A 17249-nucleotide genomic window follows, 5' to 3' on the forward strand; every position below is an offset into this window, starting at 1 on the left:
ATAAAGACAGCCAGTTGGGCTGTGTGTTATATCCATTGTTGTATCACAAGTCAGAGGGGAAACCTGAAAATCTGCAGAATCCCACAATGTTTTTCTCAGTATCAGTAATATGATCTGAGTTTCTCCAAGGCAAAGAAATAATTTTACTTTGGTTCTAACAACTATATGGCAGCCATCATGAGTTACGGTCCTGTTTTTCACCTTGGTTGGCCTTGACCAAGGTATTTCTATTTGTTCTCAAACCAGCTTCTATTTTTTTGATTCAGGTGGGGGTCTCTTCCCTCCACCCCACTTCCATATATTTTGCACATTTATTTATTTTTGCCAGTGCTGGGGTTTGAATGTTGGGCCTGTGATCACTTGGCTTGCTTGTTGACATGGGCCTACATGGCCTGGAAGCATATTCTCCAGATTCCTGCCTATCATCTACCTGTGATGACAAGTGCATGCCACCTTGCCACCTTGCCCAGCTCTTGGTTGAGATTGGGAGGGGTGGAGAGGAGTAGAACTTTTTGCCTAGGCTGACCTCAAACCGAGATCCTCTCACCCAATGCCTCCAGCGTAGCTAGAATTACAGGTGTGAGCCACTGGCATCCAGCAAGTTAAAGCTTTTTTATCATGAAGGCTAAGTAAATATCACAGTCAATACACTTAAAAATTACCCAAACTAATAGTGCCTATCTGTAGAGTGTTGAATTTCAATCCACTCCCATCAGTGAATCAAGGCTACAATGAACAAAGCAATCAGTGTGCTTTCTGAGAAGGCACATTTATCAAAGAGTTTAGCCCAGGGACATCTGTACTCTATGAATCATTTTTGGATGGTGGATAGCTTCTGCCAGGAACAGAACAAACTGAGTTTTTTTTTAGTGTGCTTCCCCTCCTTCCTATTTCCTAGTCATGAAAGAGTAATGGCCATAAATTTGCTTCAAGAAGTAAAATTAAGTCAACAGTTCGGTTGTCTTTAAACTTGGCCAAAAGACACACAAAATACACACTACAAAGGGTAATGAATGCAAAAAGAATTTATTAGGTTCTAACCGGAATAGAATTTTACAAATGGTCATGCATCCTAACTTTGGGCAGACAGTAACATCACTGCTCACATTGTGTGGATAAGATTGAGAAAGGGAGCAATGTTGAAGTAGGGCAGTTCTTCAGTATGAAGTTGTCTCTTGCCCAGTGCATTACATAACTTTTGCCACTGCTGATTTTAAATGCCATGGAGTGTTCAATGCCAGTAGTACCTCTACTGATCGGCAAATCCTTCTGGTGAGATGGGTAGGCCATTGCTCGTAAAGAAGCATTGTTATAGATAATAGAGGCATCCATATAATGTTGGACTAATTTTCTTTTTTGGAAACTCTGAGGCCCTGAAAATTAAGATGACATATCTTCACCAATTAAACTTAACATCTCTGATACCATTTACTGAACTGGATTTGAAGTCATTTTCAAATCTACCAGAAAAGGAATAGTCTGATAAGTTGGATAGAGCGTTGCTAAGAAAATTGGTTCTGTTTCTACTACTTCCTATCTGTGATATCCTGGACAATTTTTACTAAGAAAGGGATAAACATCTTAATCTTCTTAGCCTGGGTCCTAGTAGTCAAAAGCACTCAAATGTCAGCTAAATTGTCACATTATGGCACTGGTACTTACTAAATACTCCCAACTGACTAGAACTATTCTTAGGGTTATGTAAAATTCTAGACAGAACCTTTAAGGGTCCAGCCTATTCCAGTAATTAGAAAAGCACTATCACGTGGGAAAGAGAAAAGCAACTGTTTGCTAGACAAAAGGAACTCTTCCCTCCTGTCACAAAAACAGCAAAAAGATTCCCCTCAACCCTCCTGTACAGGTTTGAGTCCTTCCCTCTCAAGATTCTTATGCATCTAATTTCTCCTGAATAAAAATGTGCCTTGGAAAAAGGAAGTACAGTGTCATTATAACCCAGTAGGGATACTCTACTCACTATCCAATTCCCAGACCTCTAGGGACACCAACCACCACATGAGGGACTATTCTGAGACAGACAGGCCTGAACATCAAAACTATTTTATTGTTTTTTTTTAAATTGTAATGTATAGAGGGGTTACAGTACATTTGCCAGATAGTAGGTATATTACTTTTCACACATTGATACCCCTTTCTCATGTTTTTGTTCCCATTTCCCTTCCCCCAGCCCATCCCAGTCATCTTGTTTTTCCCACTTCCCTTTCCTATTTCAAATAATCAAATAGGCTTTATCTTGTGATTGTTGTCCTTAATGTACTGTTATTTCTCTTCTTTTTTGTTGCCCTTTGGTTAATCTCATATTGTTATTGTATCTGATTTTGTTACCTGGTAGATTGTATATACATTTTATTCTAGTTTTAAAATATAATTGAAGCTATGTGCATATGGCCATGTAGGATGAGGCTAAGAGAAATGGAAATCCAGGATAGGAAAAAGAGACTTACCCTTGTGGTGGTTGTTTTTAATGTACTATGTAAAGTTATTATTTTTCCCCCCTTATGGTTTATCTCCTGTTTTGCTGTAACTAACTTTGGTAACTGATGTATTGTATATACATTTATTTGTTTATTTGAATCAAGGAAGGGAAGAGGGAGAAAAGTGAAGAGACAAAGGACAAAGAGTGAACCAGTATAACAGCAATATTCACAAGACAGTATGTTGGAAATGAACTTTACAATTTGGAAGGGTGGAAGAAAAACATGGGAAGGGGCAACAATGTTCAAAAAGTAATGTACTCACTACCTTACAAATGTAATTGTAACCCCTCTATATATCACCCTAACAATAAAATAAAATTTAAAAAATGTATCATTGAAATGTATTTTTTATAAAATAGGTTATTCGTTTTACTTCCTTAGAAAGGCAGATATCTATCTGTATAGAATTAAAACTTCATTTTTGTGACTCTTCTTATCTTTCTCTTACCCACTGACAATTTGCTTTCTGGGTTGCTTTTGGACAAAGACAAACACTAGCCTCATTATACAAGGAGAGTCATCTAGGTGAATCACATGGTTCCTTCAGTTAGCCCGTTTCAAGTACAGATGGGAACAAATGGATGCTAGGATGCCACACAATCAGATGTACTTTTGTTGGGATATAAACACCGACACTGATGGCATGCTACATGAAGGAGAGGAGTTTACAGTGGACTGCACTATTCCAGGAAAAGGATTGGCCAAGTATAACCAAGAGACAGGGTGAATTGGACTTCAGCTGCAAAACAGGTTAGGGCACCTTATGGTAAGGTGAAATATGTAAATTTCACCCATATTACTTTATTAGTTCAAAAACTGTTTATTACAAAGAATTCTTAGAAACATTCAGTTTTCCAATCATTTGTACTTTCCTTATACTTAAGTTATTCTGGTTGCTTGATAAATGTATTTGTGGTCTGAATGAAAACTTTTGCTTTTGGGAATCATTGTAAATCACGTGTGTGTAAAATCCAGTAAGATGTTACATATGCCTCAACAGTTTTTCTCATTTAAGAAATGAAGTATTTAGCCCAGACACTGTTGATCTTTTTCAAGGTGACAAGAAGGGGCTGGTGAACAGCAGGTCCCAGCATACTCTGAAGCATACCTCAACACCTCTGTGACACCAAGACTCACTGACAGCCTGGTAACAGGCTAGCTTTAATTTATACATATAAGCAAGAGTACTTAATTTTCTTGTCCTTCATACAACCAACTAAACATGATGTAAGTATTTACATGGTATAAATCATATAAACACATAAAACAGAATGAAGATGATTTGGGGGAGGTAGAAAAGAATGTTTTGGGCCCACGGTTTAGATTATGTGAAATCTAGAGGGCTGAAGAAGCTAATAAATTAAAATAAGCCTAGTTCTTTTAAGTAGTACTGCTGGCAGGTGGATTCAAATGCTAAAAAAAATGGAGAGCTTACATCATGAATTTTTTTTAAAGAACATGACATTAGGCTCTGACCATTATTTCAACAGTTTATTTGTGTTAATGGCAGAAATATTTTCTCAAATTAATTTTGTAACAGTGAATGAGAAGCTAGATATAGAAAAGCTGACACACAGTAGTACCTTGATGTTTCAGGGAGAAAGATGTTACAATGGTAATTCATCTATCTTTTTTTAACCAAGCAATGTTGATATAAGCAAATTTTTTAATAGAAACTGAACCTTGTTCTCTCATACTTTGAATGTAAAAGTTATTTTAATAGAGAAAATTCCATTTAAACTCCATTTAATTAAATTCCATTAATTTAGATACCACAATAAAGGTACTGGATTACACAATGTATCAGCAAAAACACTGGTGGTAAATGTAAAAACAAACTAGCTAGAAATTTCCATATGGGATAAGATCAATAATCACATACGTTCGACATGATTATAATGACTAAAACAAAAATATCCATTATAATTTTCAGTTTTGTTTGGCACATATATTAATAAATTTTCAAACAAACAATTTTACATCAGTATCTCCTAAAACCAATTAGCTCAATAATAAAATTCCTAAAGCTTAGTTAACTATTAACACCTTAAAAACTAATTCCCACATGAATTTTGTAAGCTAGTATATCCTCTGTGCTGTGTACACAGTCTGCCTTAGGATTCTGCAGGATTAAAAAGTATTTCACCATCAGCTTAGGCTGAATCCCCCAATTCCTTTGGTGGATCTGGCCAGGCCCTCATTTATGAAAGCATATGCATATACTCATCACAATTTTGAGAAGAATGGAAGGCCTTCATACATGTCAGATTTTAACTTTATCCAATCATTAATTTTCTGCAGAGTTGTTTTTTCTTGACTTAGTATTTTTGCAAGTTTCTTCATCTTTTGTTCATTTCGTTCTATGTACTTCAACCCTTCTGACTGCAGCTGATCCAGCTTTTCATTTCGACTTTCATCTAGAGGTATATTTTCACACATGACGGGATTGAATCTAAAATACGTGTCAGGAGGTAACAGACCATCAAGCATTATATGGACTTCTGTTAAAACAAAAAGGGAGAAAAAGTGAAGACATTCTGCAATACTTTATTAAGTTTGTCTTCATTTAAAACTATCTTCTTTTGCAAATACTTGTTTATTTCCCTCAAACTAATACTACCAGAAAGAAACTCATAATAAACGAAACTACCAAATAAAACTTGCCTTCCAAAATACTTCACATATTTTGCTAACTTTAAAATACTTGCTCCCATTTTCTCAAAGTTGCTGAAATGTCCTTTCAAACTTCCTTTTGGGGGGAACAATTGTGCTTAATGGAATATAAATTCACTAATTTTAACCTAACTGACAATGTACGTATGGTGTAACTACTACTTAGCACCCCCCCAAAAAAACTCTTAAAGTCTCCTTTTAGTTGGTACACCATTTACACTTTTGTTTTTTTAGAATTGCATATGAACAGAATCACAAGCCTAGCTATTCCATCTTTACATCAGGAAGTGCTTCTGAGATTCAGAAATACTATAGAATATAACAGTTATTTGCATTGATGAGTAGTATATTCCATTACAGTATTTACTCTCTTCAGTTTCTAGTCATTTGGAATAACCTTGATATTACACTTGTCTCTATATGAACATATTCATTTTCTTATGGGTACAAACCTAGGAAGAAAATTCCTGAGTCGTACGATAAAAATGAATGATTAAAAGTTGGGAGCATAGCCTAATGGTAGAGTGATTGCCTAGTATGCACGAAGCCCTGGGTTTGACTCCTCGGTACCACACAGACAGAAAGGGCTGGATGTGGTGGTTTGGCTCAAGTGGGAGAGTGCTAACCTTGAGAAAGCCCAAAGACAGTGCTCTGGCCCTGAGTTCAAGCCCCAGGACTGCATCCTTTTGACATTCATAATATTTGGCACTGATAATGTATGGATCAATATTTGGACTTCAGTTACCAGTCTTCTGCTTAGTCTACAGTCTTGAAGTAAGAAAGAATAAGTCTTTCACTTTTTTTCTTCTGCAAATTGTATTAGCTACCCAATGTCCTTTGGAAACTCTAGGAGTTGCGTTGAAATAGTGGAAAGGTGATATTGATAAAAATGCATTGTGCTAAATGGACATGTTGAATTGAAACCCCTTTGCAAAACTAAAGATAATTTTAGAAAAGATTAAGAGTTGCACTGACATTGATTCTACGTATCGAATACCTTAATACAATTTCAAATTCAAATTATGCATAGTATGTTTAACCTATTTAGGCCTTTAATTTCTCTCAGTAATGTTTTATGTTTTTCACTGTTCAGATCTTACATATAATTTGCTGCATGGCTCCATAAGTACTTAATAATCTGATGTTATTAAAATGACAGCTGGGGCCGGGGGCATGGCCCAGTGGTAACATGCTTGCCTAGCATGCACCAAGCCCTGAATTTGATTCCCTGAAACCACATACACAGAAAAAGCTGGAGGTAGTGCTTTGGGTCAAGTGGCAGAGTGCTAGCCTTGAGCAAAAAGTGTCCAAGGACCATGCCCAGGCCCTGAGTTCAAGCCCCAGGACTGGCAAAAAGTAAATAAAGAAAATAAAATAAAGAAAAATTAAAAAAGAAAATAAAATGACATCTATTTATCTATGTTGTATACTTAATTTGGCTTTCTAATTGTTTATTACTAGCATGCAGAAATATAATCTCTTATTGATCTTGTATTTTTTAATTTTGCTACATTCACTTTTTTGTAGCATAAAGCATTCAGTCCTTAACATTAAATATGATACTGTGCCAGGCATGGTAGTGCATGTCTATTATTTCTATCATTTAGGAGGGTCACCACAAATTTCAGACTAGCCTAGGCAACATGACAACATTGTGTCTCAAAAAACTAAGGGGTAGAGCCTAATAAACAAGAATTCCCAATACTGTAGAACAAATGAATCTGCAGATCCCTTTCACTAGGTTGAGAAACAATGTTTTCTTTGCTTGCTCAGTTTTTTATCATGAATGGACACTGGATTTTGTCACGTGGTCTTTCATAATGAATGGGATGATTAATAGGATGAATTGTACTGATTTTAAAAATGTTAGAAGCTGGGCATGATGGCTCACACATGTAGTCCTAGCTACTCAGGAAGCTGAGATCTGAGGATTGTTGTTCAAAGCCAGCCTAGGCACTAAAGTCTGCGAGACTCTTATCTCCAATTAACTACCAGAAAACCTGAAGTCCGGGCCTAGGCCCGGACTTCAGGTACCATGATGAACAACAACAAAAAAAAAAAACAAGAAAAGGGGTTGAGAGTTTGGCCTAGTGATAAGAGTGCTTGCCTAGCATGCAAGAAGAGCTGGGCTTGATTCCTTGGTACCACACACATAGAAAAAGCTCGAAGTGGCACTGTGGCTCAAGTGGTAGAGCTTTAGTCTTGAAAAAGTCCAAGGACAGTGTTCAGACCAAGTTTAAGCCCCAGGACTGGTTTAAAAAAAAAAGTTAATAATCCTGTATTTATGGGATGAACCTTAACTGGGTCATGATTTATTTTTTTAATATCTTGTTGAATTATGTTTATTAGTATTATTTCTAGATTTCTGCAAGTATATGAGTGGGAAATACTATTAGTGGTTTTCTGACTTTTTACTATTTTTCTGAGTAATGTTTCTATCTGACTTTAGTGACAAGGTAGTACTCTCCTGATAAAAGAAAGAAGCTAGGGAGTGTGTCCCTTCTATTTCCCTGCCTCTCCCTCCCCCAAATCATGGGGTTTGGACTCTGGCTGTCCCTGCGCTCTTCAGCTCAAGGCTACAGGCCCGACCCTTTGAGCCACAGGCCACTTCTGGTTTTCCAGTGATTAACTGGAGATAAGAGTCTCTAGGGCTTTTGTGCCTGGGCTAGGCTGGCTTTGAACCAGAGCTAGGCTGGCTTTGAACCAAAATCCTCAGATCTCAGCTTCCTGAGTAGCTAGGATTACAGGTGTGAGCCACCACACCTGGAGTTAGCTTCTATTTTCTGAAACTATATAGAACTCTTTTTCAAATACTGCATATTTCACTTCCATCAGTTTGATCCATCTTCCATTTCTCTTATCATGCTAGTGTTTTTCACTACCTTAATGAACATATGTTTCTTTACACAAATGCACAAATCAGTACTTGGCCAAAGATGCCAGCAGATTTTGCTGCCTATCTCTGGATCACAATCTAATGCTCATGAAGTTGCTTCCTCTGTGGTAGTCCAGTACAAATCCTGGTTTCCTTTGCATCACTAAACATAGAATTCTTTAAAGCTCCTATTCCATGCTACTGTTATCTAATATATCAAAAACACAGCTTTCTTCCATTACCTCATGGTAGGAGCAAATATCTGGCCCTGGTATTTTATCATGTAAGAATGGAATGGACCTTTTAATTATTCTTTTAAAATGTTCAAGCCTGGCTGAGTGCTGGTGGCTCATATTTATAATCCTAGCTACTTAGGAAGCTGAGATCTAAGGATCATGCTTCAAATCCAACCTAAGCCTCTAAGACTCTTTTGCTTCTTTGTTTTTTTTCCTTTTTTGGGTCAGTTGTGGGACTTGAAATCCGTGCCTGGGTGCTGTCCCTGAGCTCTTCGGCCCAAGGCTACCCCTAGAGCCACAAGTCACTTCCCCTGCAAGATGCTTATCTCCAATTAACTACCCCCATAACCACCCCCAAAAAGCCAGAAGTACAACTGTAGCTCAAGTAGTACAGTGCTAACCTTGAGTAAAAAGGCTCAGAGGCAGAGCCCAGGATCTCAGTTTAAGCCAAGAATAGCATACACACACAAAAAAAGAGCTAAGCAAGCATGCAAGGCCCTGGATTCAAGCCCAAGAACCTCCCCCGACCAAAAAAAAAATCTGGAACTTATATTAGTAGACTTATGCTCATTGAAGCCTTATTTACAATAGAAAGAATTAAGGGCTGGGAATGTGGCTTAGGGGTAGAATGCTGGTAGTACCACATAAATTGGAAAAGTCAGAAGTGGTGCTGTGGCTCAAGTGATAGAGGATTAAACTTGAGAAGCTCAGGGACAGTGCCCAGGCCCTGAGTTCAACATCATGACCAACCAAAAAAAAAAAAGAATAAGAATTAAATGGGACTGTTACATTTTATGATACTTTAAGCAGGCAAATGCTGCCTGCTTATTGACAGTCTAGTAAATTTCAGTGAGTAAGGTTCATGAGTTTGGTTAAATGTGATGGGAAGCCTAGAGCATTTTCATAAGGGGGAAGATGGCTTACATTTTAAATGGATTTTTAATGGACCACTCTTGTCTGTGTATGTAGAGTATACTAAGGGGCAGCAGTTTACTTTGACATTAGTAACACTCTAATTCCATAAAAATTCGAATTCTCTCACTGAAATTAAGTGTAAGCTTGAATCAAACTGATCTTTTTTGTTGCTGCTTTTATCTTTAACTGGATAGTGTCTCTAACCAAGCTTGTATGCTATGCCTGCTTTAGCTGCTTCTCCACCCATAAGCAGGCAAAGTAGTAATACTTTTAAGTAGAAAGCAGTCATTATTTGAGGTTGATTAAGAAGTAAGTAAGGAGAAAGCCCGGGGTTCAATTTCTCAGTATATATACACAGAAAAAGCCAAGGTGGCACTGTGGCTCAAGTGGTAGAGTGCTAGCCTTAAGCAAAGGAAGGTCAGAGACAGTGCCCAGGCCCTGAGTCAAGCCCAGGACTGTCCTTTATGCATGTGATGCTCACAATACAGACACCATACTCTTTTGCAGTTAAGATCAGATATTTTGCCCAAACCAAATGCTGTTAACTATCTTGAGGTGCTGAATCAGACTAACCTTCTGTATCTGTAGCACTGTTGATAACATTAGAAAGTTTGGTTTTCAAGCTTGTATATGTTGCTGTGTTTCTCACATCACTCTCATAACGCCCAGTGCCCAGGGATACAATGCACTCTAATGGGACATCTGGCCAAAGACATTTACACTCGTGCATTGCCAAAGCTGACGGGTTATTCAGAAGCAAGCCTCCATCCTGCAAAACAAATTTTTAAAAACAATCTCTTAAAAAGGAAGTCATATACTACATATATGAAAACAAAAATATATTTTGAAAAACTATGATATTACATGAAGAGAAATTTAAAGAATGTAATAAGCGAGCCAGGTGCAGTGATTCATGCCACTGTAATCCTTGCTACTCAGGAGGCTGAGATTGAGGATCCAGGTTCAAAGCCATCCCGGGCATGGAAGTCTGGGAGACTCTTATCTCCAATTAACCACCAGAAAACTGGTAGTACTGTGGCTCAATTGGCAGAGCAGTAGCCATGAGCTGAAGAGCTCAGGGACAGCACTCAGGCCCAGAGTTCAAGCCCCACAACCCACCAAAAAAAAAATAAGTCAAATAAATTAAAGTGAATTTATTTAATAAACTATAACTACAAAACTCAGGTAAAACTCATCTGCCTCATGAAGAAATTTTACTAAGCTTTCCTTCCCTACTTTGAACAACCTTTTGGAAGGTTTTGCATATGATGATGGGAAATACTGATATGAACTACATATATATATATATACATATATATATATATTTTTTTTTTTTGTGGGTCATGGGGCTTGAACTCTGGGCCTGGGCGCTGTCTCTGAGCTCTTCAGTTCAAGGCTACCACCCTACCACTGGGGCCTGGGCATTGTCCCTGAGCTCTTTAGCCCAAGGCTATCCGCTCTACCCCTAGATATGGTTATTCTTATATTGTTACTGTATCTGACTTTGTTACCTGGTATATTGTATATACTTTTGTTTATTTATTTGAAATAGGAATGAGAAGGGGGGAAACACGATGATTGGGAGGGGGTGGGGAAGGGTAATGGGGACAAAAACATGAGAAGGGGCATCAATGTGTGAGAAGTAATGCACCTACCTGGGGAATGTAACTGTAACCCCTCTATACATTACCCCAACAATGAAAAAAAAATCTCATGTTCTTTAGTACATGGGCTGGCTTTGAACTGTGATCCTCAGATCTCAGCCTCCTGAGTAGCTAAGAATATAGGCATGAGTCACTGTGCCTGGCTTATACACTTCTGCTTTTGGTGAAGACAGTATCTCATTATGTACCCTAGTCTGGTCTTGGACTAACAATGTTCCTGTTTCAGCCTCCAAGAGTATCAGTATTACAGGTATGTACTACCAAGCCTAGCTCTGAACTGTTTTTAGTCAAGTATAACAATATATTGCACAATTATACAAAATGGATTAGGAATATAGCTCACTGTTAAAGTAACTGTGTCAGGATCTGAGTTCAGTTCCTCAGTACAGCAAGAACACAACAATGCTATCTTAAGATATATTAATTTAGGGTTTGAGAATATGGCTTAGTGGTAGAGTGCATAGCATACATGAAGCCCTAGGTTTGATTCCTAAGAAAAGGCTAGAAGTGGAGCTGTGGCTCAAGTGGTCAAGTGCTGGACTTGAGCAAAAAGCAACTGAGGGACAGTGCCCAGGCCCTGAGTTCATCAAGCCCTAGGACTGGCAAAAAAAAAAAAAAAAAAAAAAAAAGTCTGGGAGTTTGGCCTAGTGTTAGAATGGTTGCCTGGTATGCACGAAGACCTGGGTTTAATTTCTCAAAGCCACATGCATAGAAATAGCTGGAAGTGGTGCTGTGACTCAAATGGTAGAGCTCTAGCTCAATGACAGCACTCAGCACTGAGTTCAAGACCCAGTACTGGCGAAAAAAATTACTTTATTAATATATATCTTCTTTGAGTTACTTATCTCCACCACTTGATCAAATCTCGGAAAGAATGTGATTTTCATAAGAAAGTAACATCATTATAAAATAATCTCTCATCAACACAAGCATATTTACTGATAGACCCATGTTATTTCAGCCTCTGAATCTTTCCATTCTTGTCTCTCTGAAGCTGAGATCAGCTGTGTAGCAACAGTCACTGAAACCTAAACTGCAGAAACTGGTTTGTGTATAGCTTGAGTCTAAGACAAAAAGAACACCTTGTTTGCCATCTGACTGACAGTAGTTAACTGAAGAACAGTGAAGCTTCTGACCCTTTGCTGGGCTCATAAAGAGAGCAATTTATTTCAACAACGAAATGAGAAAAGTGGAAAACACACTCTAGGCTTATTTTCCTTACTGATTCAACAAACTAAATTTTTATAGTGTATCTTAAACACTCAAAGTAGAATAGCAAAGAATAGGCTGCAAAGAACAAAATCTTAAACATACTGAAGTGCAATGTGAGAATGTGTCATCTAGTGGCTGAGCACTGCAGGCTCACTCTGGAGGTTGAGATGTAAGTACAGCAGTTCGAAGTCATTCAGAGTTTTAGAAAAGTCCATGGGTATCTTATCTCCTATTGACAAGGAAGAGGAGGAGGAGGAAAAGGAAGAGTTGGAGGGAGAAAGGAAGGGAGGAAGGAAAAGAAAAGGAAGTGGGAGTGGGGAACGGTGGCTCACACCTATAATCCTAGCTACTCAGGAGGCGAGATCTGATGATCAAGGTTCAAAAGACTGCTCAGACACAAAAGGACCTGAATCTCCAATTAAGCCCTAAAAAACGGGAAATGCGGCTTGGCTCAAGGGTAGGGTGGTAGCCTTGAGCTGAAGAGCTCAGGGATAGAGCCCAGTGGAATTCAAGCCCCAAGACCCACCAAAAAAAAAAAAAAAAAAAAAAAAAAAAAAGAAAGAAAGAAAGAAAGAAAGAAAAAAGAAAAGGAAGTGGAAATGTGGCTAAAGTGACATAGCACTAGCCTTCAGAAGAAAAATAAAAGCCAAGCAATAGCCCAAGGCCTCAAGGTCATGAGTTCAAGTCCCAGTATTGGCAGAAAAAATAGCAACAACAATAAAAAGTATACTTAATATAGCAGCTCAAAAGCTTTATTTTCCTACCACTTCATATAATTTTGAATTAAGACTTTCATAATGGGAGAAATGTGACAGATAAAACTTAAGTTAGTCTATGTACAGAAAAATCAGTAAACTACTACAAACATTCAATTTTATAGTTTAATAATAAATTTAAGATACTTTAATTGTAGATAGCATCCTGTTACTAGCAGCTGCAACTCCAGTCTTATCACTTAACCTTTCTTAAGACTTTATTTTCCTATTTGATAAATGGAAATAGCTATCTCATAAGAAGCAATGAATTAATAAGATAATACATATAAAGCAATAAAATATCTGGCACTCAGCTAATTTAACACAGGTCTATCATTACTCTACTCTACTGTCTCCTTAAACATATGTACTCCCAAACCACCAAAACAGAGTAGGCTATACTTTGAATTCATTCTAATTTTGTTCTTATTTGTAAAGGGGCTTGAACTTAGGGCCTAGGTGCTATCCCTAAGCTTTTTTGCTCAATGTTAACATTCTACCACCACTTGAGCCAAAGTTCCACTTCCAGTTTTTTGTTGGTCAATTGGAGATAAGAATTTCATGGAAAGCCAGTTGGATATGGGGGTGTGGTGGCTCTTGCCTGTAATCCTAGCTACTCAGGAGGCTGAGATCTGAGGATCCTAGTTCAAAGCCAGCTCAGGCACTAAAGAATGTGAGACTCTTATCTTCAGTTAATCTCTAGAAAAGGGGAAGTGGTGCTGTGGCTCCAGGGGTAGGGTGGTAGCCTTGAGCTGAAGAGCCCAGGGACAATGCCCAGGCCCAGGAGTAGAGTGGTAGCACTGAGCAGAGGAGCTCAGGGACAGTACACAGGCCCAGAGTTCCCATGACCAACAAATACATATATATATAATAATTTCATGGAAAGCCAGGCACCTGTGGCTCATGCTCTGTAATCCTAGTTACTCAGGAGGCTGAGATCTGAGGATGGCAGTTAAAAGCCAGCCCAGGCAGGAAAGTCTGGCCATGAATCATTATATGAAACATACAAAAAAATTTAACTAAATTATACTTTCGTGTCAGAAGGCTTATAATTAAAGAAAAACAAAAAATATTCCTGGCTTGCCTATCTTTTGACATAAGAACATGAAGTTTCCTTAGTTTGTGAAGTTCTTTTACTCATGTAAGGATTTAAGATACTCAGACATGTTAACTTACTTGATGAAGATCATTTCCCAATACATATTCTGCAAAGTATCCAGGAGCAGCAGATGAGGCTCTAATTGCTTGCCACATTTTATATTGGCAGCCTCCCAAATAATGAGAGTTGATTCCAGGAAAGTGACCATAGTTTCTAAACACAAAAGCTTTCGGTGCTATCCCTCTGTTTACTATGGTACTTACAGCAGCTACCTAGGGAATTAAAAAGTACAATACAACTGTAAGCAGCAATGCTTGAAAAAATTAAATACTATTTATTCTCATGAATGAATGATCTATAAATTTGATAAAACCAAAGTGAAAACTCACTATTTCCTAATGGAATAATAGATATAAGGACTGAGATAATTCTGAGACACATCATGAGTAACATAAAAGAAATATACTTGACTACATCATTTGGCTTAAAAAATATACACTTGATTTTTTTGTTGTTGTTGGTGGTGGGGCTTGAACTCTAGGCCTGGGTGTTGTCCTGGAGCTCTTCAGCTCAGGGCTACTACCCTATCCCTGGAGCCACAGCACCACTTTCTGTTTTCTAGAGGTTAACTGGAGATAAGAATCTCATAGACTTTAGTGCCTGGGCTGGCTTTGAACCATGATCCTCAGATCTCAGCCTCCTGAGTAGCAAGAATTACAGGCATGAGCCACTGAGCCCAGCTTATACTTGACTTTAAGGCATAAACATGTTTAGGTCTTTATATATAATAAGTGAAACAACAGTAGTTACAATTAATGAAAATTAGAAATAGGTGAAATATTTTTATAAATATCATGTACATTTGTCTTGTGTTCTTTGAAAGCATTATAACTTTAGTAAAGATACAACATATATACTATAATTCTCAAGGCTTTCAGGTCAAACTCATTAAAACTAGGTAACTAGATAATATGTATTTTAAATTCCTGTAAGTAATCTGTGTCTTTAGGTAACTATGGATAAGAACTGACCATACACTAAAATCCAGTCTTTCTATAACTGGAATACAGATAGAACTTAATTAAAAATATTTATGGGGAGCTGCGAGTTTGGCCTAATGGTAGAGTGCTTGCCTAGCATGCACAAAGACCTGGTTCGATTCCTAGGTACCACATACACAGAAAAAGCCAGAAGTGGTGCTGTGGCTCAAGTAGCAGAATGCTAGCTTTGAGGAAAAAAATCCCAAGAACAGTGCTCAGGCATTGAGTTCATGCCCAGGACTAGCACAATAAAAAAAAAAATATTTATGGGTAGTTGTTCTGTTTGCCATGATGAAGTACTGTTTGATGTGGCTCAAGTTTCCCTATAGTCATCTACTTTTATTCAACACTGACAACTTTTATAATTCGGAAGCAAGCAAGCTAACAAAAATAGACCTGGATACAGGGGAACAAGCCAAATACATAGGCCACATCCAAGGGTCCCTTGCAAAGGAACTAAAGTACCTCTTTATCATGGTCTACAAGGCCCAGGCATGGTCTGATCAGCCTATTATTCCAGTCTCAACCCACATGCTGCCCTGGATCTTTGGCTGAAATCTGCAGGAACTCTTTCAGTTCCTGGAATTCTCTGACTTCTTTTGCACAGGCCATTCCCTTTGTCCCAGTGCCAGAAATACTCCTACTCAGCAGCCTTCACAATGAGATCTCACAAAGCAACCTTCCCTTGTGCCCCTTTAAATATATGCTTTCAGAGAAGTAGTGTGCGCCATAGTGCTTACTTCAGGAAACTCTACCCCATCTCTGTGATTACTTCATATCTAGTTATGGCACTTTGCAAGGTTGTACATTCCTCTTTTGTTTGTTCATTAATATATTGAAATTATTAACCATGTATTATGAATTATTGCAGAATGAATTCAAGTACGAAAATACCAGAGCGAAAGAGAAACAAATATATTTTATAATTTTATCATCACAAATTATCATCTAGAGTAAGTAACATCCAGCATGGTATTTATATCATGTAATTTATATGTATGAAAATTATACTCTTTAACAAACTATTATTAGTATCACTTATAAAAGAACTTAAGTCATATTCAGACCATCAAGTTTCAAAAACTTAAGGAGCTACTCTGAGAACTATCTAAATGACAAACATTTTTAATTGGGATTTTATTTGAACATTATTATAATATTATCTTACATTTGCACATACATTTGCCTTTTAAAGTGTACAGAATTTAATTCTTTTTTCTGCATTTTTTGTTCAGTCCTGAGGCTTAAATTCAGAGCTTGGACACTGTCTTTGGGCTTTTTTGGTTAAGGCTAGCACTCTATCACTTGAGTCACAAGTCCACTTCTGACTTTTTGGTAGTTTATTTGAGGTAAGAGTCGCTTGAACTTTCCTGCCTGGGCTGGCTTTGAAACTTGATTCTTGGATCTCAACCTCCTGATAGTAATACACTCATGAGCTACTGGTGCCAGCTTAATTACTTCTTCACTAACTAGATTTGATTAAAATAATTATGATAAAAATAATTCTTCCATATTTACATTCTCAGACTTCCAAGGTCTTAAACTTATTATACTTTTACCAAAATACAGAAAAGACTTAATGAACACAATCATTATCTTCATAGAATGACCCAAAAGATAAAGAATTAATGTAATTTAGTAGAAGAAATTCCTGAGAATTTTTCTCCTTTAAAAAAAAAGCTCAGCTGGGCACTGATGTCTCACACCTATCAGGAGGCTGAGATCTGAGGATCATAGTTCAAAGCCAGCCAGGGCACAAAAGTCTGTGAGAATTTTATTTCCAATTAACCACCAGAAAACCAGAAGTGGTGCTGTGGCTCAAGTGGTAACATGGCCTAGTGGAAGAGTGCTTGCTTAGAATGCACAAAGTCCTGGACTTGATTCTTTGGTACCACATACACAGAAAAAGTAAGAAGTGGTGCTGTGGCTAAAGTGAGAGAGCATTAGCCTTGAGAAAGCTCAAGGACAGTGACCAGGCCCTGAGTTCAAGCCCCAGGACTACCCTCCCACCTCCCACCCCCCCCCCAAAAAAAAGCTCTTGTTGGAAATGAACATTAAAAGTTGGGAGGGGTGAGGGGAAGGGAAAGTGGGAGAAAAACATAGGCAGGGCTAACAATGTTGAAGAAGCACTACCTTACAAATGTAATTATAACGCCTTTATACATCACCCTGACAATACATTTAAAAAAAAAAAAAGCTCTCGGGGTGAAAATGCCAAAAGTTTGCTTGTATGAAAACAGAGAACAATGAAACCTGCTGCAATAGTTCAAGAGGGATGTGGGATA

At 37.8% G+C, this 17249-nt stretch overlaps 1 protein-coding gene across 4 annotated transcripts in view; it reads right to left on the minus strand.

Annotated features, from left to right (window-relative positions):
• Window positions 1–1007: 1007 nt before the first annotated feature.
• The window catches only part of Pnpla8 (patatin like domain 8, phospholipase A2), a 40048-nt gene continuing 23806 nt past the window's right edge, over window positions 1008–17249 (minus strand). For 3 of the 4 annotated variants that reach the window (XM_090333030.1, XM_090333032.1, XM_090333033.1), the window contains 4 exons: window positions 14002–14196; window positions 9768–9963; window positions 4756–4996; window positions 1008–1373 (listed from right to left, as the gene is read on the minus strand). In XM_090333030.1, coding sequence (XP_090189156.1) covers window positions 1310–1373; window positions 4756–4996; window positions 9768–9963; window positions 14002–14196 — 696 coding nt within the window. In that variant the 3' untranslated portion in view covers window positions 1008–1309. Of the gene's footprint in view, window positions 1374–3973; window positions 4997–9767; window positions 9964–14001; window positions 14197–17249 lie in introns of those variants that run through there. The other variant, XM_090333031.1, reaches the window with a different exon arrangement.

This window comes from Megascapheus bottae, chromosome 5 (genome assembly GCF_031878675.1).
Source record: "Megascapheus bottae isolate mThoBot1 chromosome 5, mThoBot2.hap1, whole genome shotgun sequence".
In the NCBI taxonomy this organism is placed as follows: domain Eukaryota; kingdom Metazoa; phylum Chordata; class Mammalia; order Rodentia; family Geomyidae; genus Megascapheus; species Megascapheus bottae.